We start from the raw sequence: 24,643 nt of genomic DNA, 5'->3' as shown, positions 1-24,643 counted from the left end.
TCGGCTGTCCTGGAACTCTCTCTGGAGATCAGGCTGACCTCAAACTCATAGAGATACACCTGCCTCTGCCTCCCAATTGCTGGGATTAGAGGTGTGTGCCGCCACCACCTGGTAGCTATTACTATTAGTAACAGTAAACATAAAAGCAACTTTAAAATCCACGAAGGGTTATACAAATGCCCCACTCCCACTACAGTGATGGCACAGCTGATGAAACCCTCCCTAAAGTGACAATGTCCTAAGTCATCTGCCACAACCATGAGGTCTTGAGTTCAAATTCCAGGACCCACATAAAAACTGGGTGTGTAGAAAGGCTATAAATAATCTAAGCACTCCTCCACAGACAGGTGGGCCAGCTGGCCTTGTGGAAGGATTGAAAACTGAAGTCGTCCTCTTGATCACCGCAAGTGCACTGTGGGACACACAGCACATTCACACACGAATGTGCACATTACACTGTGCAAACGAAAAGCACAGACATAAATAAAAGCAGAGTCCTTGACACATGCTGTATACATTCACCCAGACACGAAAGTAATTAAATCTACTGGATGACAACACATTTTTATTTTACAAGAAGGTGGAATTAGAAAGAGCTTTGTTTCACGAAAAAAGGTTTGCAACGTGCCTTTTCAAAAATATATTCGCTGCAGAAACATTTTCTACATGGCAGAAAAAAAAATGAGCTAAATGCTTTTTATTTATTTCATAAAAAAACATGACAGATGCATTTTCAAAGTGCATATATTCAAAGTCTATAGCCACTGCACCTTTCCTCCCAGGAGCTGTGGCCGGGAGAACAGAGCAGGGGTTGTTACCTTACAAGGATACTGAGTTACCACCCATTGAGTGACTGACTTAACTAGCAGCACAATCAAACACGAGACTAGCTCTCGTGACTCTTCACCTAGCTATAAATAATACATAGTCTCCGAGTCTCCATTAAAAAAAAAAAAAAAAAAAAAAGAACATTGGTGTGATGAGAGGACGAAGAGGAGAAGCAGGCAGCTCATAAGTACCAGTGGCTTGCAGGATTACCAGCTGAAGAAGGAGAAAGCCTACTGAGTCCTTGACCAAGTGTCTTGCTTTCTTAATCTTGAACTTGAGAGATGAGTCAGGATTTGCAATGAGACACCAGCTGGAGGTCTTGTAAGCAGTGGAAGTTTGCAGAAAGCTGCCACAGACGTAGCTGACAGATGAGAACTTTGGGAAACACCACGTGTGCTTGCTGCAGGCTGGCTCTGTCAGTTGTGGAGTTAGGAGCTTCTAGATTAACAGCATCTCTTGGGGTAGTAGTCAACATGGGCTCCTTGGAATCACAAAACCACCCAAATCTTCATACCAGGCATTTTACTTCCTAGGCCTCTGACTAAGTTTCAAAGAGGAAGAGTTCTTCCTGGAGTTTGGTGTCTATATAAATTGAGGTCCCCCTGTCCCCTCTCCCTGCAACTCAACTCTAATAAAACCAAGTTTCCTTCTGTTCAGGCTGGTATTTGGGTCATATGGGTCTCAACAGACCTTGGGCAGCCAAAGACCTCTTCCTTGATTGGACACTGTCTATCCAGTTGAGGACAAGGGTCCGCAGATGTGATCTGGTCGTCAGGGTCCAAAAAGCTCAACACTGTCCAGTTTCTCCTCTTTATAGAGTAGGATGTTCTCCATCAGCTTCCTTTTGGCCTCGTTGATCTCAATTTTCCATGAAGTCTCTGTAGCTGATGTTCAACAGAAAGTAGAAAAAGAGTAGCTTCAACAAGTGTTACTATTAAAATCCTTTAAGTCAGACTTGATCAGAGTCTCAGGCCAGGTTTGTGAATCTGGCCCCAAACCCAGGCAGCACATCACAGCCTCTGCCATTGCAGGAAAGTCAGCACTCTCCCCAACAAACACCACACACCCCAACTTCCCAACCCCCCCACACATAGAGGTTCACGTGTGCCTCCACAGATAGGGGAACAGTGTGACATCAGCAACACTGAAAGCAGTTTCTAATTTCTCCTTCCTCCCCAAGGAAGTGGTCAGAGCCTAGACTACCACATTTACAAGGCATGGTGACACTTCATTGAAAAGGCCTCAATTTTTATTTCACTAGGAAGCCTGGCATATGTGGACCTAAGTGCCAGTGACGGAACGTGTCTTTAGAAGTGACTGACAAGGAAGATGATGCAACCAAGAGGGATCATACAAGGTGCTACTGGGCTCAGGGAAGGGTTTTTAAGTACCACAGGTTCAAGTCATACAATGTGATTTTTAAATCACTCTAGCAGGGCATGATGGCACATACCTGCAATCCCTAAATAAATTAAGACAAGGTTTCACTAATAACCCAGGTGAAACTGTCTCAAATCATTTAATGTTTGTTTTTTTTTTTCCTCTTTGTGTGTGTCATCTATATGCATGGAAAGATGTGTGGAGGTCAGAGGACAACTTTGCAGGTGTCCGTTTTTTCCTTCTACCATGTGATGAACTGGGATCATACTCAGATTGTACACTTTGAAGCAAGCACCTTTACCTGCTGGCCTTCTCACCAGCCCTGTAATCCTAGCACTTGAGAGGTGAAGGCAGGAAGATCAGGAGTTCAAGGTCATCCTCAGCTACACAGGAAGGTCCATATTATTCTGGGCTACATGAGACACTGTCTCAAAATTTAAAAATATATATATAAACAAAAACTCTATAGGATATTTATTTGCCTACCAACCATGAGGCCCTACATCAAGTCCCCAGCACCACAAAAAAATGCATGTATAAGTACATTAAAAATTAAAATCTGGGACTGGAGAGATGACTTAGCAGTTAAGAGCACTTGCTGCTTGCTCTTCCAAAGGCCTCAGGTTCAATTCCCAATACCCACATGGTAGCTCACAACCATCTGCAACTCCAGTTCCAGGATACCTGGCCTCCTCAGGTACTGTACACGTTTTGCACAGATATATGTACATAATAATACAAACATAGAGCTAGAACATCCATGTACATATACATGAAATAAGATTTTAAACTTTAAAAGTAAGTAAATATCACTTTCTCTGGATCCTGGAGAAAGAACTTAAGAGTCCGAAGCAACGGATCAAGGCTGATGGAAGCTACACAGTTGTCCTAGCAAATGGGCAGTAGCTGTGACTAGGACTCCATACAGAGACGGAGGTTTGAAGGGCTTAAAAGATAAGTGAGTAGACAGAAATAAATGGTCACTGGTGAACTGAGATTCCTCTTTGTGTAACCACTAAGCAGTGAACAACTGAACAAAGCCATGAATTAGGAAAAGAGGGAGATATGGCCTAAGTTAGGGTCACAGAAGAGATCCTGCATGGACATCTGCCCTTCCGAGCTTACCATCCTGGGGTGGCTGTGCACAGGCGCAGGCCTCTGAGGAGTCAGCCTCCTGACTCCCACTGCTAGATAGCTGCGCTGTTCCATTTCCCATGGAGAGTGGAGGGGAGGCAACCCCTGCACATGACACCACCATAACAGAAGAGGGGACACTGAGGCTGGAATTGTCAACATCATCCGTCTCTTCTGGAGTATTGGAAGACGAGCCTGTGCCTTCAGAAACCCTGCTCCAAGGAAGGGACAGCTGACCTCGGAACCACTCCTCCACTGGAGCCATGGAGACTCGTACCTTGGGGGAGAAGACAGACAAGACCCAGATCAGGCGCTTGAATTAAAGCTAAAGGGGCTCTAACAGGCCAAATATGGCAAACATAGCACACACACCCAGCATAGCAAACATTGCAGACAGGTTTTGCCCTTTTGCCTCTTTTCCTCTCCCTCGCTAAAAAACTGTTACATTCCTAAAGCTAGCCCCCAAGGTCTATTTCCTTATTTGGCCATTGACTCATTCCTGAAACCAAACACCAAAGTCCAACAATCAAAATTCATATTTTGGTTAACCTGTCCAATCAGGATTTCCCAGCTCACCCTAGCACAGACTCCCCTCTCTCCCCCTTAAAAACCCACTCCTGCACAAACACCCTCACTTGATTTTCTTGTTTGCTGCTGCTGCTGCTGCTGCTGCTGCTTTTGCAGCCTCCCTTGGGGCCCCTATTTGTCCTTCTTTGTGGGGAAAAAAAAGCATCTTTGTGCTGAGAACTCAGTCTTGGGGTGTCTTGTGTGGATACTGGTCTTTTCAAAAGCCAAAAGCCAGCACCTGGTCGTTTGGGATTTATAATCAAATGCCTGCTGCAGTCTTAAGAATAGCACCCTATCTTAAAGAGATACGAACTTGACCCCAGCACCCAGAGCCACAGGTGATTGTGTAAGCCCAGGTGGTCCAATCACAGCACCCCATTCTTCTGATCACAACGACCAGGTCAGGTATGGTCGGGTGCCAGTTTGTGTGTGTCTCTAAGATCTTGAGTTGAATGTAAAGCATTGGGTGTGCATGCTAGGCAAACATACTACATGGAGTTACATCCTGGGCCTTCTTTTTTGTCTTCTTATGTTTGAGCTGAGAGCTCATTAAATTGCCTCCACACCCTGAACTCACTTTGTAGCCCAAGCTGGCCTTAAGCTTGTGGTTCTGCTGCTTCAGCATCCGAAGCAGCTGGCCTACACTACAGCTCACTGGACATACCCTTAATAAGAAACTTTCAGCTGGGTAGTGGCGGCCCACATCTTTAATCCCAGCACTTGAGAGAAAGAGGCAGGTAATCTCTGAGTTTAAAGCCAGCCTGGTCCACAGAATAAGTTCCAGGACAACCAGAGCTGCACAGAGAAACTCTATCTTAAAAAAACAAAACAACCACAAAAAAATAATAATAATTCCCTCAGTGCCCTGCAAAAAATTCTGTGTATAAAATGTAACTAATAATAATTTTTTTTAAATTACTCTTAAAAAAATAATAAAAAATAAAAATTCCGTGTATAGGCTGGTGAGATGGCTCAGTGGGCAAATGTGTTTGCTGCCAAGACTGACAATCTGAGTTTAATCCCCAGGATCCATATGGTAGGAGGAGGAAAATAACTCCCGGAAGCTGTTCTCTGACCTTGTTCTTTGGCACATCTGGGTCATGGCATGTGCACACATACACACAACAACAACAAAAAACTTCTAAACTGAATTTTTAAATTCCATGTGAGTTCACTTATTTTGCACACGATCGCCATGACCACCCCTTGCTTGCTTTATTTGTTTATTTATTCGTTTGTTTACTTATTTATTTTGAGATAATGTCTTCCGACAGAAACCTGGCTGTTCGGAAATTCACTATGTAGACCAAGCTGGCCTAGAATCCGCAGAAATCTTCCTGCCTCAGCTTCCCAAGTGCCGATAGATAAAAGGAGTGAGCCAACACACCCAGATGCCATAAGTCTTTACAAATAAAAATATCAGGATGGAAGAAGCCTGCAATCCCAGCACTTGAGAAGCAGATACAGTGTTAGGAATTCACGGCCACTTTGCTCAGCAGGATGTTGAATGCCAGCCTGAGCTACGAAGAGACAGCATCTGATAATAAACAAGCAGATAATAAAGCTAAGAGTGCTGGCTCATCATAATCCCAGAATCTTGGAGCCTGAGGCAGAGAATTGCCTCAAGTTCAAGTCCAGCCCCCAGGATTTAGTGTGAAACGCTGTTCCCAAAAAGATAAAAGTTAAGGCAAGATGAATCTACCCTAAATAGGCATACGCTCCCGAGCCGGGGAGCTGGGTTCCATCCACAGCATTAACTGCAGGAAGGAAAGAACTGACTTCCCACAGAACGGCCATGGACAAGTACAATCACAATACATAATAAATAGATAAGTTGGTGCACGGCAGAGCTAGCTGCCCAGTGAACGAGACCCTGTTGGATTTCCAGGCCATGGATCTTTCCAGCACTACGGTAAGCGCCACCTCTTTTCCTTTCTTTTTCACTTCTCCCTTTCTTTTCTTCTTTTCCTTTCTTTTTTTTTTCTTTTTGTATAGCTAAAATGTCCTTATCCCCTTTAGTGTACATGGAAAATGTCTCATCCTTCAAGATCTGGTTCAAATAGCAACTCTCCATGTAAATGTTCCCATTAGATGCCCATGAAACATACATTTGCCATGCTAAAGATTGCAGTCCTCTGTAGCTATGTGTAACCCACAGAGTATGCTAAAAATTAATTAATTAATTAATTAATTAAAAAATAAATGATGAGTACATTTCTCAGTCAGGTCTTTAAAAAGGAAAGAAGATGGGGCTGGAGGGCTGGCTCAAAGGTTGTGAATATTTACTGTTCTTGCACAAGACCTGAGTTCGGATCTCACAACCCAGAGCGGGTGAGAGCAGGTGGCTCACAATACCCATGACTTCAATACAATACCAAGTATGTAGACATGGTCTTTGCTTTGATCCCAAGTGTGGGGTTTGAAAATGTTTTTTATATATCCCCCTCAGGAAACAGCCCCGGAGGAAAGGCACGTGATGTTTGTGAGCTGGAAGCTGTTTTGTGAGGGGTGTGGTGTTTGCCACCTGAAAAGCATCCTTTGAGACAGTATAAATAGCCCCCAAACAAAGAGAGATAGCTTGGTATCTCTTGGCTTCTTCATTTTGCATGGCTTGGAGAGACTCCTAGAGAGAACCAGTCCAGAGAACACTTCGAGGTTGCTGCTGAGTTTGCCGTTGTATTTGCTGGATTGCTGGTTTGCTGTTTAGCTAGACTTCTGGATGGATGAGATTGGTATCCCCCCCCCAAGCCCAATGCCCCTAACCAGAAGGAAGTAGTTAGAGAGGTCTGTGTCTCTTGTCCCTACTAACCTGCATTTTCTCCTAACTTGTGTATGTGTGGGAGGGGGGCACTGGAAGGGAAGCAGAAGGATTTAAGAACCCTAAATAAAATAGATTTTTGAAAAAGCTAAGCCTACAGACTTCCGTTCTGGGAAATCCAACACATTATCTGGCTTCCTTTGACACCCAAATACACAGGATACACAGGATGTGGACAAGCACGCACGCGCACACACACATACACACAATCTTTAGGGGGAAAAAGGAAGAGGAACTATACAGATGTCTCATGGGTTAAAAGCACTGGCTATTCTTCCAGTGGAGCAAGGTTCAATTCCCAGCACCCACATGGCAGCTCACAACTGTCTTATAAGTCCAGTTCCAAGGGATCTGACTTTTTCTTCTGGCCTCCACAGCACCAGGCACAAAAATGTTGCACAGACGTACATGTAGGCAAGAGACCCATACGTAAATAAAATATATAAAAGGAAGAAAGAATCTAAGAGTGTGTCCTCTTCTTTTAACCCTCTTTTTCTAGATGGAAAACAGATGGAACTGTTTAAGTAACAAATCAACAGATACCCTTGAACCCTGAAATGGAAGCTTTATAGCTAGCCAATTGCCAGTACTATGGCACTGCCACTGCAGTCCTAGCTACCTGATCCAAACCATTAACCCAAAGGCAGCAAACTTTTCTCTTGCTTAAGCCAGTGTATTTTGCCATCTCTCCCTTATAGTCACTTTACCCAAACCCTAACTGACACACTGAACCGCCGGTGGAATGAATAACTGAAGGTCTGATTGACAGTGAGTTGTTGAAGAGGAGGCCTGCTTAGAATACACCTGATTGTGTGCTGCTCCTACTGAAATCCTTAGTGACCTCAAAAAGCCCAATGTGCCTCCAGAGCTCTCTAACTCTGTGCTCAGCCCTCACCCCAACCTCACGATAAGCCAGTCTGCCCACTTGGACCTCCTCCCAGGCCTGTAGTTGTGACCGCCTCTCCCTCCAGTCAGGCCTTCTGTTTGGGCTGACCATTGTGTGCTTAACTATCAGTTCCCAGCCAGGCTTGAACCAGCGAGTCCTGTCCTCCACCATCCTGGTGCTCATCACACAGACAACTCGGGCACACCAGGACAGCAGAGCAGGAATGGCTTGCTCAGATGGACAGATCCTCTGTAGTTAGCATAGTTATTACAGCTCAGCTTAGGACCACAACTTGGACCTCTCCAAGAAGGTGGAGGAAAAGCCACAGGAACAGACCAGTAGAGACAGCAAGCCAAGGAAAGGCAGGAAGAGACTGGCTCCCACGAGAGGCCCCAGCCAGACACCCACCCTCAGGGTCCCCCATGACCCACATAGCAACCCTGATTGCTGACATGGCTCCAGCATGTTCTGCTGTGGACAACCAAGGCTAAGCGAGGCTTATTGCATCACCAGCACGTGAGTCTTCCTAGGTAAGGCAGCAGGCAGCAGAGAACTCACCTCCTCCAAGCTGGCATTGCGCCTCCGAAGGCAGACACACACAGCAGTGGCCCACGCCTCCACACAGGCCTCTGGAAGAAGCCCTGCCCTCCTCTCCAAGTGCTTCTGGAAGATCTCTTTTGCCATCACCTTCCCCATGCCTGTCTTCCTGGAGGAGAGTGAGGCAGTAGTGCTGGCCATCTCACCAAGAAGCAAATCCTTCTGTTGGAGAAGAATGAGGAAGTCCAGGTGAGAGGCTGGGTGTGGCAAGATGTCTTGAAAAGAAAAGCAGGTGTCCCAGAAACACGTTCAGCACCCAAGTACTTGAGAATCTTGGGATTTGCCCTGCACTTAGGGCGTTCCCTTAGCATGATCACAATTCATCTGCAGTGCTTAACCTGTCCCACTGCAGTGACTCATAAGAAAATGGGAACATGAAATGCCTATTCCTGGGTGTAACACAAGTGCAAATCCAATAATGGGCCTTAAGCACAAAGTGTGACACCAGACAGAAAAAATATTCAATAGCCCATTTCCCTTAAATATGTCTTCCATTGCAAAATATATGCACAGTGAATACTAATGACCATCATTTGCATAGCACTTACCATATGCCCAGTACTTATAATTTAATATTTTTCAGAGATTTTGTTTTTTATTTATTTATAGGTATGTTTGCCTGTGTGGAGGTATGTATGTGTGAGTAGAGATGCCTTCTGAGGCCAGAAGAGGCTGTCAGATCCTCTACAGGCTACACGTTGAACCCACTGGATGTGGGTTCTGGGAGCCAACTCTTTCTCTGCAAGAGCAGTGTATGCATGATTAACCCCTAAGCCATCTCTCCAGCCCCAATTTAATCTTACTTCTTTAAGGTTTATTTTTATTTATGTGTGTGTGTGTGTGTGTGTGTGTGTGTGTGTGTGTGTGCCTGCAGAGGCCAAAAGGCAGCATCAGATTCCCAGCAGCTGGAGTTATGTAAGGTTGGGAGCCACCTGACATGGGCTCTGAACTCAGGTCCTCTGGAAGAACAGCAAGCGCCCTTAACTTACAGCCTCATAAATTAATCTTATTAACATGTACACAGGCCCTATTGGCTCCGGCTGGGACAGGCAGTGCCTGTGATAACTCTTACGGTGAAAGGGGGCAAGAAGCAGTGGGCCCTGAAGGTCACCCTTGACTGCACCCACCCTATGGAAATTGGAGTCACAGGCACTGCCAATTGCAAGCAGCTTCCCCAAGAGAATCAAAGTGAAGGAGGAGGGGACCGGGACTCAGGCGGAAGAGCTGTGAGCATCATCAGGAGCAAAGCAGGATTATAAGAAACCCAGAGGCGCCTTTTTCTTCTCTTATATTTTTCCCCCAGAGGCACCTTTTTCAAAAAGATGTTTGAAACATCTTACTGAGAAATATGTGAAAAAACAAAATAAAAAAAAAATGTGAGAAAAAAGCAAACTATTGTTGCTTAGGACTAATAGCAAAGAGTGCCAGGAATTACATCACCTCCAAAGAAGCAAGAGGAAGAATCTGGAGGCAGAAGGCAAGTTCATTTCTGGGGCAAAGGCTACAGCTCAGTTGGTACACTGCATACCTAGCATGCACAAAGCCAGATAAAGAGGGAAGGATGATTTGTCCCTTTAATTCTAACACTTAGGAAGGAGGCAGGAGAATAGGGGTTCAAAATCAGGGGCTCAAATATTACATGTGTTGTATCAAATTATTGTATGCTTAGTTATTTTTAGTATATATATGTGTATATATATTTATATATACCTGCTACATACATGCATATTTATAACTACATACTATAAGACAAATGGCATTTTAAAGCAGGGTGTGATGACACACACCTGTAACCCAGCACTCTATAGAGATTAAGAATGAGGTCTGTAAATTCAAGGCTAGCCTAAGCTACATGGTGAGGCTTGTTTTCATTGCCTAAAATGCACTCCTACCTAGTCTCTGTCCCTTAGTCCATTCTAGTCCCTTACTCAGCCATCCCTTCCTCCACAAGGCCTTCTCCAGCCTCCAAACAATGGCTGGCAAAAAAAAAAAGTCAATGAAATGATGATTCCTAATGCTTTTTTGCTATACTCATAGATCGGTGCCTAGCCCAACTGTCATCAGACAGGCATCTCCAACAATTGATGAAGGCAAATGCAGAGGCCCACAGCCAAACACTAGGCAGAACCAGGAGAACCCCAAAAAGAGGGGAAGGAAAGACAGTAAGAGCCAGAGGGATCAAGGACACCACGAGAACACAGCCCACAGAGTCAACTAAGCAGGGTGCATTGGGGCTCACAGGGACTGAAGCAGCAATTACAAACCGGTAATGGGTTTGAGCTAGGTTCAATGCATATGCCCTATGACTGTGTAGCTTTGGTGTTCTTGTGGGTCCAACAGTGAGAGTGGAACCTGTCTCTGACTCTTTTGCCTGTGCTTGGGACCCTTTCCCTCCTACTAGGTTGCCTCATCCAACCTTGATCTGAGGGTTTGTGCCTAGCCTCATTGTAATCTGTTACGTCATGATAGGTTGATATCCCTGGGAAGAGTGCTGGGGTTTTTTGTTTTGTTTTGTTTTGTTTTGTTTTTGTTTGTTTGCTTGCTTTTTGCTTGTTTGTTTGTTTTGAAGGGAAATTGAGGAGTCATGGATCTGGGGTAAAAGGGAGGGGGCACTTGGAGGAATGGAGGTTGGGATGTTATGAGAGAAGAATAAAAATAGATAAAAATAAGATAAAAAAAACTAGGTCGGGTGTGGTTTTAATCCCATCACTTGGGAGGCAGAGGTAGTCAGATTCCAGTAAGTTTGAGGCCAGACTGGTCTACAAAGAGAGTTCCAGGACCACCAGAGAAACCCTGTCTTGAAAAAGCCAAAAATATCATTTTTAAATAATAATAAATAAAAACAGAAAAAGTAGGCAGGTATGGTGTCATAGGCTTGTAGTTCCTGCCGAGAGCACTGCTTGAACCCAGGAGTTCAAGGCTAGCTGCGCAATATGTCAATATTTTCTCTCAGAGGGAGGAAAAATAAGAGAACAACCTAAGCTCCACTGTGCCTCCATTGGCCTAGCCAGAAAGTAGGTGGTTTCAGGATCTGAGAGCACAGCATGTCTGACACCGTCAGGGAACCCGGAAGTAAAGACCACTAGTGCCAGCGTGGCACTTCCTGTACTCACACGGTCCTGTGAAAGCATGACCTTTTAACTATTTATCTTTGGGAAAACGCAATGGTATTCAAGGAAGGGGAAATTAGCGTTGTAACAGCTGAAGCATGTGAGTGGTTTGCAGAGAGAGAGAGAGAGAAAGAGAGAGAGAGAGAGTTACCACCAAAGAGAAGGGGCAGTTCATGGAGCCCCACCTCATGACCCTACAGGGAAGAGAGATTTTATCTGGCAGCCAGTAGGAGGGAAGCTAAGACTAACATGGTCTTCATGGTGTGCGGAGCAGCGACTCCATTGTCCTCACTGCACACAGGCTAGGACAAGAGCAACCCGAACCGAGGCACATCTCAAGAGCCAACTCCCAGGACCCAGGGAATGCCAAGGAAAACTAAAGAAACTAGAGAGTGAAACCACAGGACGAAATCAGTCCAACCAAAAGGACAAACAGTCTGCATGGGACAAACGACCCACTTTATAGAGCCCTCAGGGACTCACCAAGGAAAAGCAAGGCAGGCTAAGACAGACTAAACACTCCCTGGAGGGCTGCCGCTGAACATGTGGCTCACGCTTGTAATCCCAGCACTCGGGAAAAGACTGAAGCAGGAGGATTGCCAAGAAGTCAAAGACAGGCTAGACTACAATGTAAGACCCCCACCACCACCACCACCGCTGAAGAAAAGAAAAGAAAGAACAAAAGAACAAAAGTAAGGATGGCTCAGTTGTGTACACAGCCAGCTGCTGTACTTTCAAAGCTGCCCTGTGGGGAGGTGTGGCCAACCCATAGCTCTGGACTGAGGCCTGAGAACTTTGCATGTGATGGACGAGGCTCTCCCTGCCCACATGGACATGTGCCCAAGGATACCAGCCAACCGAGCAGAACTGAGTAAATCCTAACACTCTTACCAGGTAAACTGGACTGCGGTCCTTGTCCATCGCAGGGATTCCAGTGAGGACCTCCGCTAACACCTGGATAAGACAGAACACAGAGTTCGCTGGGTCTAGAATTGTCCACAGTCAGCTGAAGATTCAGGCAGTGACAGAGGCTTCATCTTTTCTCTTTGATTATTGTCATTATTATTACATTTATTTATTAATGTATTTATTTGTGTGTGAGTATGTGTATGTACGAGTTGGTATCCATGCGTCACGATACCTGCGTAGAGGTGAGGAAGTGACTTGTGGATCTCTTCTTCCACTATTTGGGTCCAGGGCTGGAACTCATGTTGTCAGGCTCATCAGCAAGCATCCTAATCCACTGAGCCATCTTGACAGCCCCATATTTTGTTTTTGAGACAGGGTCTTTTGTAGTCCAGGTTGGACTACATGAACTTCTCAGTAGCTGAGGGTGGCCTCGAGTTCCTGATTCTCCTTCCATACCACCATGATTTTTTTCCCTACTTCATTCACTCACAAAAAAGCACAACCCTGAGCAGCCAACACCCAGGTGGAAAACTGTGGTGTGTGTGTGAAGAGCAAGCCTGCCTTTTCATGGGATTCTCAGCAGAAAACCACAGTGAATTCACAGGAGTGAGCCGGGGATGATGGTGCAGATGGATCTCTGTGAGTTCAAGGCCAACCTGGTCTACAGATCGAGCTCTAGGACACCCAACGCTACACAGAAACACCCTGTCTAAAAAAAAAAAAAAAAAAAAAAAGCCACAGAAGTGGGAGGATCCAGAGAGGCCTGAACTCCCAGTCCTACCCTGCACCAGCAGTGAGCCCAGGGCTGGGAACTGAAACCTGGGCCAGAGTCTGCATCTGTCACGTGGGGTGGAGCGGCTGTGCTGCCTGATGGGCACCTACCCTTCCTGTCAAGTCTCTCCCACACCCTCCTGCCACAGGTCAGAGCCATTAGCAGCAGGTCAGGCACCGAGGTCACCCTGCTCTGAGGTAATGAGGAGCGCGCTGGCAGTGGCCAGGAGGGGGCAGCACAGGGAGCCACAACAGAAAGGGGCTGCTGCCAGTTGAAAAGACACCCGCCAAGCAGGAAGGGACAAACAGGGGACACAAACCCATAGGCAGAGGTCTCCTCTGTCTCAGCCATGTGGTTCTGGAATGAACAAGTCCCTGACAAGGGTTCCTCAGTGGACAAAAAAAAAAAAAAAAAACAAAAAAACCTGAGATGGGGGGTGGGGAGGTGCCAGGGCTAGAGTACTTGAGTTCAATCTCACAAGGTGGCAGGAGAAAAGCAACAACTACAAAGAGATGTTCTCTGGCCTCCACACCATGCAGTATGGCGTGCGCACATCTGCCACACACACACACACACACACACACACACACACACACACACTACTATAATACCCATTTACATATAGCATCCCATTACTCTATTGTAAAACTTATATTTATTTGTTTGTTTGTGAAAAAGTCTCTTTACATAGTCCTGGCTGCCCTGGAACTCACTCTGTGGACCAAGCTGGCCTTGAACTCACAGAGATCACCCCCTGCCCTGGGATGCTTCCATTAAAGATGTATGCCACCACTCCCAGCACCATTATTCTCTAGAAGCACCATGAACCCCATTTTACAGAAGGCAAACTGAGGTCCAGACATGGGGTGGGCAGGTGTTACACGGGTGAAGTAATTGGACTGGGCTAGGCCATATTGCCTAGTGGCTAGGGGGTCTGCCCTATTGGTTTGTTTTGACTTTTTCTTTTGTTTTCCTTTGTTTTATTCTATTTTGATCGTTTTGAGATACAGTCTTCCTAAATTACCTCGGTTCTCCTGGAACTCCCTCTGTCTCCCCTATTAGAGAGCCACCGGTTCTCAAGTAGGGCTGCTTGGCCTCAGTGAAGTACTCACAGGAACTTTGAGGGGGGAGGGACAGGCATGGGAACCAGCAGAGTAGTCAGCCAGGGGCAGAAGGAAACCGAACCCGGTACACAGAGATCCAGCTGAGAGCAGAGGGTGGCCCAGTGAGGGTGTCAGAAGCAGATATGAACAGACAGGAGACTGTGGTCACAGAGAGGAAGCACAGAGTTCAAGGCTGGGAGGAGGACAGAGGCAGAGGCCTGAGTGTGGCAGTCTGAGTCTGGCTGCAGGCAACAGACAGCATTTCCCAAGCAGGTTCTGTGAAACACTGAGGCAGAAAGACACACCAAGAAAGCAAGCTTCCACCCTCAAGTGAAGTTGGGAAAGCCTGCAAAGCATTCTCTGGTGAGCTCAGGTCAAGGAGTCAGGATCTTGTTAACTCTATAATGGAAAATCTGCTTGGCTTTGCTCAACAGTGTCTTCCAAATTTATCTGTCCTCTAAGCCCTGTTAACTCCCCAGCCCCGTAGACTTCAAAAGTAGTCGGTGTGTTGCAAAGATAAACTGAGCGGACTATCAGGCTTGGACCACACCGTATGCCCTGGGCACCTGGCACCCGTCATGGGCAGGGAGCGTGTCAGAGAGGTGGATGGACAGACTAGATGAGTGACTATGATGGAATGGTAAATGGGTGTTGAAAAGACAAGTAGAGAGCGATGAACAAGCATGACGGAGACATGGGTGAGTAGGCCAACGGTGTGATGGGAATTAGAAGCTGAGAGATAACGTTCACAGCCCACAGACTCAACAACCATATACAGTCTCTGTATATACCTGTATACCTTTTTTTGACACCTGAGCCAGGAATGGTATACGCCTATGATCCCAGCACTCTGGGAGGCAGAGGCAGGCAGATGGCTGTGAGTTCAAGGCCAGCCTGGCCTACAAAGTGAGTCCAGAACAGTCAAGGCTACACAGAGAAACCCTGTCTCAAAGAAAAAAAAATGACACCTGACCTACACACCCACCCCCCTTCCCACACAAACCACACACCCACAAACTAAAAGCAAATAAAGCAAAGATTCTAAAAGATTCCCCAGTAGGCTTTGTTTCCGATCTGGCCTGCAGGCCACAGTCTGGCAGCCTTGGCTGTACCTCCACGAAAGCCCCATGCTTAAAGACAGCCTGGGGGCAGAGAAGGAAACGCTTACAATTCCACAGCTGAAGATGTCCACTTGCTTGGTCAGCTGTCCCACTCTTATGAAGTTTTCAGGCAGGTATGCAGCCGAGGCCTGGAACACGTGGGTCTTCATTACAGTGTATTTGGTCTTTTTAGTGACAGGACATGGATGAGCCACTGGATGAGCCAGCCTGGGGTTCAAATGCTGGTCCAGCAAAACATTAGCACTGTGGGAAAGCAAGTGAAGAGGACCTTTGAATTCTGGGAAGAAGACATTGCCATGGAGACACTTTGGCCAAACAATTTAGCAGTGGGCAATGTCAGCCCTGTGAGTGTGTATGTGTGTGTATGTTGGGGGTGGGGGGAGCTGATCACTGAAGATCCGCAACATAAAATAGCCAGCCCTTTTAAATGGGAAGGGCCTTGGGAGCACACTCACCCCACTAAATGGAAATAGAGTTAAAAATTAGCCGAGAGTCCCCAAGAAAGTAGACCAGAGATGCAGACTCCCACTTCCGCAGAGGTCAGCCCTGGCCAGCAGAACAGGCCAAGCACAGCTCATTCTGGCCTAGACTCTTCCAAAGTGTTCCCACTACAGGCGCTGGCCTCACCTGCAAATCCAAACTTAGGCACCCTTTATAGCTCAGTTTGCTCAGGTTTCAGGGAAAGGGAGCATTTTTTTTTTTTTAACTTTTTATTATTTATTTATTTTTGGTTTTTCAGAGATAGGATTTCTCTGTGTAGCCTTGGCTTTCCTGGACTCAATTTATAGACCAGGCTAGCCTTAAACCCACAGAGATCTGCCTGCCTCTGCCTCCCTAGTGCTAGGATTACAGGCGTGTACCACTGTACCCAGCTTGGGAGCATTTTTTAAAGTTCAAAGAGAAAAATGAAAATATCATTTGATCCAGTCATAGTTGGAGAGAGTTAATTTCTTTCAGAAAGAATTCCTGAGGTGGTGGGGACAAAAACCTAAACTTCATGTACATAACTAACCTTAGCAATATTTTGTTACATTTATTTGTTGGGGGGGGGCATGCATGCCATATCCTTCGAGGGGAGCTCAGTGGGACAATTTGCAGAAGCTGGCTCTCTCCTTCCATCATTTTGGCTCAAGGGATCAAATTAGGGCCATCGGGCTTGGCAGCAAGCGTCTTTACCCACTGAGCCATCTCACTGGCCCACCAAACAGTATTTGAAAAAGAAGGTACCAGGCCAGACACAGTGGTAGCTCACATCCTAATCCCAGAACTCAGGAAATGGAGATAGGAGGACTGTTGTGAGATTAAGGCCAACTCAGGCTATAGTGAGCTGCAGGTCAGCCTGGACTACACTGTAAGTTACAAGCCAGTTCTGCTCTGCCGAAAGACTTTGTCTCAATAAACACAAACAAAAACAAAAGCCTAAAATTTCTTTTTCTAATATCCAGCTACTCCAATATCTACCATTAAGAGTATATAAGCCACTTCAATGCAAGACTGAAAACTCACAACAAATCACGATGACCTGCAACATGGGGAGATAGTTCCATGATCAAATAATGTGGGGAAGCAGAAGAGGAATGGGGAACCAGGAAACCGTGCAATCCTGGGGATGAGGATTAGTGTGGGAGGAAAGAAAGAAACTGCAAATGAATGAGAATGCAGCTTGGTGGCGGAGCATGCCTGGCATGTTCAATCCTGAGGTTCAAGCCCCAGACCACATACACAGACAGAAAGAAAAAATCAGAAATCAACAGACCCGCTAAGCTGGGCAGTGGGTCAATGGCCAGCTTTCTCCCTCTGTTCCTTTCTCAGCACAGGTGCCAGTGCCATCAAATATGATTCAGGAGAAGAAAGAGCGTTTGAGCTGGCATGTGCCATACGGAAGGGAACCTTGAGGAACCTCAGGACCTATGGTTGTGGAGCTGTTTCTGCTAAATGTTTTATGCTCTTTTGGAATCTCTCCCATGCTACCAGTTCTCTTGCTCTTGGACATCTGACACTAAGCTGCTGGGGACAGAAAGACCTCCCTGTCAAAACCCATCACCAACAGACACAGGCAAGGCGGGTACTGAAAAATATTTTAAAACGGGGAGCTCAACAGCTGAGGTTGGGCACAGCTCCCAGACGGAATGCAGGCTGGCTCATGAGTAGAGGGCCAAATGTGTAGGGTGATGTGTCCTGTGGGAAAACTAACTTAGAAAGGCCACACACATGGTGACTGACAGCGTGGCCTGGTGGGCGTGAGCAGATAACACACCTTAGAATTACTGGATTTTGAGGGCCTAAGGAGAGAGCTAAGGTCCCCAAGGGAGGAAGGTAGAAGAAGGAGGGATGAGAAAGAAAGAGAGAGAAAGCAAGAGCAGGGGTTGGCCTTGTTCTCGTTCTCGTTCTGGAAAGTAGGCCCAGCTCATCTGGCCCTCTCACCTCTTGACATTGCTGTGGATGATGTCTAGGCTATGCAGGTGTTCCAAGGCTAGAAGAAGCCCTGAGCAGATACTGGCACGCTGGGGCCAGGGCAGCGGGTCTGAGTCGCCCTAAGAAAAAGAGAAGGAACAGAAAGGGTCACTCCTGCACCATTCCAAAGCTTCCTAGCCTTTCTATTCCTTTGAATCCATCCTTGGTCACAAGTCTCAGCCAAGTGTGATGCACTGGCTAGAAATGATAGTATTTGTATCAGACAGACCTACTTGGATATTCAACCTCAGACACACATGAGCTGTGTGACTTTGGGAAAGATACTTGAAGGCCTCTGAGCCTCAGTTTCCTCAAGTATGAACCGGAAATGTAGGGCTGGGGATACAGCTCAGTTCCGGAGCACTGGCCTTGTTTGTACAAAGTCTTAGATTTGATCTTGGCAGCAAAAGGAGGAGGACGAAGAGGAGGGATGCTGGGGATGTAGTTCAGTTATAAACTGTCCGCTACCATCCACAAAGTCCTGGGTTCAAGTCACCAACACTGCATAAATCAGGCACAGTAGCTCATGCTTGGACCCCTAGCACTTGGGAAGCAAAGGCAGGAGGATCAAAAGTTCAGTGATCCTGTCTTGAAAAAAAAATCATAAATAAAAATGAAATGAAATTAAAGGTATATATCCATGTCTGTATTGAGGGTTTTCTGAGTTTTCAAGAAAGTTCACACACTTCTGAGACCTTAACTTGACCCCTGGGCAGGAGCTATCTGCTCCACTCTCTGACCACAACCCACGACCCAGTGGTTGAGTTTACCTGAGCCTGGAGCCTGTCCTGCAGAGAGCCATTTGCCATGTAGGGGTAGATGAGCCCATGGAACCGATTTCCAGTGCAGAAGCCCAGCAGTGGTAGGATGCTGGGGTGGCGGCATCTGAACCCAGCACCGGTGGACAGTCAGCCATCAAACAGCAAGAGCCAGACCCTCCCTTCCCAGCTCAGGCCACCAGCCACCTCCCAGGTGCCACAGGCTCTGGACCCTGATGGCCTCGTCCTACTTCCCTGCTGTGCAGTCCAGCACCGTCCCCACCCCACTTCTGGGAACAGGCTGAAGGATGTTTAAATTGCTCGAGGCCGCCACACCCGCCTCAGGTTGGTTTAACTTGGGGACTCCCGCTGTCTGAGTCACCTTCCTCCTCTCGGCTTTCCTCGTAGCTCTGGCCCCATCTCATGTTCCACATGTGAGCCATCCACGTGCCTCTCTGGGCAAAGGACACTTCTCTTCTACCACCCAGAATCACCATGCACTGTGGTACACAGCTTTCTACACCCTTCTTGAGGTCACAGCCCAGCCTACCTCCCTGGCTCAAATGGCCTCATGCCAGATCTTGCTGCCTTCCTGTGCTCTACGTCACTTCACACCTGTCTCATTCACTAGTCATCTGCGTGCCTGTCTGTACTGCACCATGAGGCAGGGGGCTGCCTGGCTTCAAGTGAGCACTCCCTGTAATATGGCAAAGCCTGTGCTACTAATGAAGGTAGGAGAGACCACCGAGCCCAGGAGAGCACAGAGTTGAAGCGAGGGCAAAACTACATGTCTGGTTTCCATAAAACGAGTGTATACATGGTTACACACACGTGTGCGTTCTTTCACATGTGTGACTAGAGAAAGCATTAAGAAAAAACAAGCTAGCCGGATGTGGTGGGGCACCACTTTAATCCTAGCACTCAGGAGGCAGAGGCAGATAGATCTGTGAGTTGGCACCAGCCTGGTCTCCATGGTGAGTCCCAGGACAACCAGAGCTACAAAATGAAAGAAAAAAAGAATGAAAGAAAAGAGAAAATTTTTTCTCTTTTTTTTTTTTGAGAAAAAATTAAAAAAAAAAAAAAAGGAGAGGAAAGAAAAAAAAAAAACAAACTAGGGCTGGAGGACCCAGGAAGCTGAGGCACAGGAATTACAAGTTCTAAAAAGACTAAGAAACTAGTGAAAACCTGAAGCAATATAAAAAGAGGGCCAAGGCTTTAGCTCAGGGATCAAGCTACCAAGCATATGGAAAGTCCTAGCCAGGCTTAGTCTTCAGTACCAAGAGGAACAAATGCCACCAAACTCCAAAATAAAAATTAGAAAATCACTACATCTGACAGCTCACAGAGATCCACCTGCCTCTGCCTCCAACAAAGAGAACCTTTGAAGGCTTTAATACTTTACACCTGTAATCTTTGCAGGGCATTGAGGCAGGGAGCTGCTAGGACTAGAACTCGGGGCCCTACTCATGCCTGGCTACATCTCCAGCCCTGCAAGCAGCTTATGAAGAATGAGTTAGTAAACATGTATTCTCCGCAGACTGTATACTAAAGCAACCGTCCTACTGTGTGCTCTGTCCAGAAGGAACCATAGACACTAGCGGACACTAGTGGATGGAGCCGTGTTCCAATAAAACTTTATGTCATCTCGTGTCCATGGACCCTGAGATATTCTTCTTCTAGTTTGTTTCAGCCACCTTAAAATATAAAAACTGGGCCATCCAATTGTACTGGCACACACCTTTAATAACAGCACTTGGAAGGCAGAGGCAGGTGGATCTCTGAGTTTGAGGCCAGCCTGGTCTACAGAGAGAGTTCCAGGCCAACCAGGCTACATAGCAAAACCTAGTCTCAAAAAAACAGAGTAAAATTTAAAAATAAAAGCCATTCTTTTCTCTCAGGCTATACAACACACACAGAGGCAGATTAGTTCTAGAAAGCTAGTGTTAAGATGGGTCTGCCATCAGACGACCAGCCCGTTTGCCTGTTTCAAAATGGGATAGGAAGGGTCTCTTTCTCCATACATGAAAGAAGCTAGAACAAGCCAAGGTTTCTTGAGCATTCTAACCCAAGCATATATTTGCTGCATAAAAAGAACATGGACTCTGGACACAGCCCATAAAGACACACACTCTGACCCTGCCACTTACTAGCTGTGTGGTCTTGGGTCTAACACTGACACTCTCTGGGCCCCAACTTATATACCTAGTACAACTGTGGCCTGGGATCTGTGTTGTAGCCTTCTGGTGAAGATGGAATGAGCTTGTCTCTGCTATGACTTTCAACATGTGCCCCAAAGTTTGTGTGTTGGAAACTTAACCCCCAAATTTATAGTCAGAGGTATCTGGAGGCAGGGTGCTTAGGAGTAATTAGGGTTAGGTGAGGCCATGAGTACTTCTTGTATAGACTGAGGTGCAGTTTATACAAGACTCACTGTGTATTGCCCACTGCTGTGGTACCCACACTGAGGGAGGCCTCACTAGGTGCCTTCTGACTTCCCACCTCTAGAACCATGAAATAAGCAAACTTGTGCTCTAGAATCTACCCTCTCTGTGACAACTCAGTGACAGCCATAGAAAACAGCCTAAAACAATAATGGCTGCGCTAACCGCCTGCCTGGCACACAGGAGGTACTGCGCTGCCTGCTGTCATCATCGGGCCAGGGGCTCTGTACAGGAGACTTACCTGTGGCATTGCTGCATCTCCGCCTGCAGGAACCTGTCCAGAGACCCTGGACTCGAGCTGGCCATCTGTGGGAAAACATACAGCCCCTGAAGATCCATCCAGCCTCAGCCCCAGGCCCTACTCTCCCTGTCGATACCCTCAGCTCACCTCCCTGAGCTTCTTGAAGGCGAAGGCCACACCATGCCTTTCCCCCCGGTAGATATCAGCAAAGGTCCCCTCACTGATTCGGTGGCTTTGGTCAAAGTCTTCAGTTGCTTGGATGACATCTGCCTCACTCCAGAAAAGCCTGTCTGCAGGCAAACTCAAAAGCTTCTCCTGCTTGTGGATGGACGTGGAAGTGCTGAGATTCTGGAAGTTGAGAGAGAAGAATGGGTGATGACCAGGGGAGCTGGCCTTCCCTGCTCCCCAGGGAAACCCTGTATTACAAAGGGGCATTCACATCTCGCTATACATGTTAACAAAAATACCACAGGCCTGCCCTTATACCTTCACCCTCTAGGCCTCCAGAGTTCTGTCAAGTGATATGTACGTTCAAATAACCACACAATTCCCTAAGCAGGGCTTTGGAGATTGGCATATATGGAACCATGAAGAGAAGCCCCCTTTTCAAATACAGGTGCACAGAAATTTTTATTTTTGAAGTTACATAAGTCTTTATTAATAGTTCTAGAAAACAGTTCTAGAGACAAATGGGCAGTTAAAGATGAACCTGTCTCCTGCCAATTAGATACACTGGGGTTTATCAAAAAACGAGAATGGGGTCAGCAAGATGGCTCACTAGGTAAAGGCTCTTGAGAAGCCTTGTGACCTGAGTTCAATCCCAGGACATAAATAATAAACTCCTGAAAGTTGTCCTCTAACTCCACATGTGTGCTATAGCATACACACGCCCTCACATGTACCCATAAATACGTATATACAGACAGACTAAATAAATAAATAAATAAATAAATAAATGTAGAATTAAATTTTAAAGATGATGTGCAAAAAAAAACAAAAAGATGAAAAAAATCAAATGTTAATAGAAACTTTTTATTTTTATTTTTTTTTAGTCAGAGTTTTCCTATGTAGCCCTGGCTACCCTGAACACTCTATGTAGACCAGGATGGCCTCAAATGTTCAGAGACCTGCCTGCCTTTCCTCCACTGGCTGGGACTAAGGTTCTCAATGACTCAACCATCTCTGAAATGATTAACTAAGGTTCAGAAGACATTTTTTAACCAGCCCCATGAACTGCTGCTTTCTCTCCCAGGTACCAAGCCCAAACCCATAACTTCTCAAGAACATAGAGACCTTTCACATCTCAAACAAAAAACAAAAACATGGTTTCATTGATCCAGGCATGGTGGCTCACACCTTTAACACCAGCACTCAGGAGGCAGGTGGATTTCTGAGTTTGGGGCCAGCCTGATCTACAAAGCAAGTTCCAGGACAGCCAGGACTACACAGAGAAACTTTGTCTCCAAATAACAAAACTAAAACCAAACATACAAACAAACAAACAAACAAACAAAAAAAAACAGTTTCACTATGTTGATCTGGTTGGCCTGGAACTCACTATGTATACGATGGTAGCCTCTAAGTCACAGAGAATTGCCTGCCTCTACCTTCCAAGTGCTGGGGTTAAGGGCTTGTGCCACTACTCCAAGCTTTATCTTTTCAACTCACAAGAAAGATCTGGGCATGGTTGCACATGCTTATGATCACGGCATTTGGGACACAAAGGTGGGAGGATTCACAAATCCAGACTGAGCTTATTTATTTGTCTCGAAAGTAAATAAGGAGCAGCTCAGTTCATGGAATGCTTGCCTGACATGCACGGGCCTTGAGTTCCATCCTTATCGAATACAAATTCTGGGTATGGTGGCACGTGCCTGTTAGCCAATAACCTGGGAGGCAGAGGCAGGAGAATCCAAAGTCCAAGGTTATCCTCAGCTATACAGCAAGTCTGAAGCCAGTCTGGGCTACATGGAACCCTGTCTCAAAAAGAGCAAAGAACTATTTCCCTTTTTCCCCCCCGGGGGTTGTACCACAGAGCTTCACCCCAGCCTGATGCTTTCATTTCTAACCCAGTGTGGAATGACAGTCATCTTACTACTAATACAGTTACAACACTATCCGGGAGCATTAACAAATAAGGGTTGAAAGTATCCAGAGGAGTAAAACGTCATCATATCTTAGAACCCAAGTCTCAGAAGCGTGGAGAGATGTTCATGGGTTTCCTCCTCCTCCTCCCTACCCCCACACTAGTCTTAAGGAATAAAGAAACTGTGTTTCTAAGAGGACCACAAGCCAGGACAACTGGGATAGAAGCAAAGAGTGGGTTTACCTTAGATTGGGAGGAGTCAGGCAGGTCAGTTTGTAGGGAACAAGGGGCATCCTCCTTGCATGGAAGCTGGTGAGAGGCTTGCAGCCGGACCCCAGCCGCGGTGGTACCTGGAAAGGATGACAGGGTCAGCACTCTTGCCTGGGACTCATCCCAAAGCAACCTTCTCTCTCAATCAGTGCTGTCACCTCCCGACACCATGTGCCAACCGACAAGCTCCTTGGGTGTCCGTACATTTGAGCCTGGTGACATCTTAAGACAGATACAACTCATCATCTCTAATGACAGGAGGGGAGCAGGAAGTGAGAGGTGTACAGAGCAGCCCAGGGGAAACCCCTCTGCTGTCCCACTGCCGGGCAGAGAACAGAGAAGCTCCCACAGTGGTCCCACAGCAGATGCCATTCACCGAGCACTCCTCAGGGGAGAGTAAGATCAGGAGCAGAAGGAGTCACACAGACTGGGCAACAGGGAGCATGCCACCTGAAGGACTGGGGAACTTAGGGGTACTGGGGAACTCATTCAGGAAATACCGAGGCACAGTTGGTTAGTAAACACCTCCATCCTGTGAGCACCAGTAACCAAGGGGCGCTCGTGCATGTACCATGCTACTTTGCAGCAGGGGCTTGAGTATCCACAGACTCTGGTACCCTGAGGAGTCCTGGAACCAGCCCCTCAGTGGCCACTGGGTCATCAGAAGTCTAATCATCACTGGAGCTGTCTGATGACAGCATGAACACTCTACTCTTGTGGGGTTTGTTTGTTGTTTTTGTTTGGTCAGTTGTTATATTTGGTTTGTTGGTTTGTTTGTTTTAGGTTTTTGGCTTTGGTTTTTCGTGACAGGGTTTGTCTGTGTAGCCCTGGCTGTCCTGGAATGTTCTATAGACCAGGCTGGCTCTGTCCCCCAAGAGCTACGATTAAAGGCTTGTGCCACCACCATCCAGCCAGGATTTCCCATTTTTAAATGTTTTAAAAGACTTGTCTAAGGCAGATGGTGGGCCAAGTCAGAGTAACACAGCAGGCAAAGTATCCATGGACCATGGATGGTGCCTGGACAACAGTACAGTCTTCAGTGCACTGCTTTGTTTGTATAGACTCCACAGAATCATGATAAGAAACTAGACATACTACACCACGTACCATGCCACAACATACACCACACAGACACACCATGCCACACACACAACATACACTCGCAACC

At 46.5% G+C, this 24,643-nt stretch overlaps 1 protein-coding gene across 3 annotated transcripts in view; it reads right to left on the bottom strand.

The window, feature by feature from the left end:
- Positions 1–548: 548 nt before the first annotated feature.
- The window catches only part of Irak2 (interleukin 1 receptor associated kinase 2), a 56,237-nt gene continuing 32,142 nt past the window's right edge, over positions 549–24,643 (bottom strand). For all 3 annotated transcript variants that reach the window (XM_021637648.2, XM_021637649.2, XM_060383943.1), the window contains 10 exons: positions 23,449–23,555; positions 21,267–21,467; positions 21,120–21,184; positions 18,450–18,564; positions 17,650–17,759; positions 15,273–15,468; positions 12,212–12,274; positions 8,172–8,372; positions 3,334–3,619; positions 549–1,712 (listed from right to left, as the gene is read on the bottom strand). In XM_021637648.2, coding sequence (XP_021493323.1) covers positions 1,600–1,712; positions 3,334–3,619; positions 8,172–8,372; positions 12,212–12,274; positions 15,273–15,468; positions 17,650–17,759; positions 18,450–18,564; positions 21,120–21,184; positions 21,267–21,467; positions 23,449–23,555 — 1,457 coding nt within the window. In that variant the 3' untranslated portion in view covers positions 549–1,599. The remainder of the gene's footprint in view (positions 1,713–3,333; positions 3,620–8,171; positions 8,373–12,211; positions 12,275–15,272; positions 15,469–17,649; positions 17,760–18,449; positions 18,565–21,119; positions 21,185–21,266; positions 21,468–23,448; positions 23,556–24,643) is intronic.

This window comes from Meriones unguiculatus, chromosome 5 (assembly GCF_030254825.1).
Source record: "Meriones unguiculatus strain TT.TT164.6M chromosome 5, Bangor_MerUng_6.1, whole genome shotgun sequence".
In the NCBI taxonomy this organism is placed as follows: Eukaryota; Metazoa; Chordata; class Mammalia; order Rodentia; family Muridae; genus Meriones; species Meriones unguiculatus.
The sequence above is the reverse complement of the archived record's forward strand: the minus strand, read 5'-3'. Positions and strand labels throughout refer to the sequence as shown.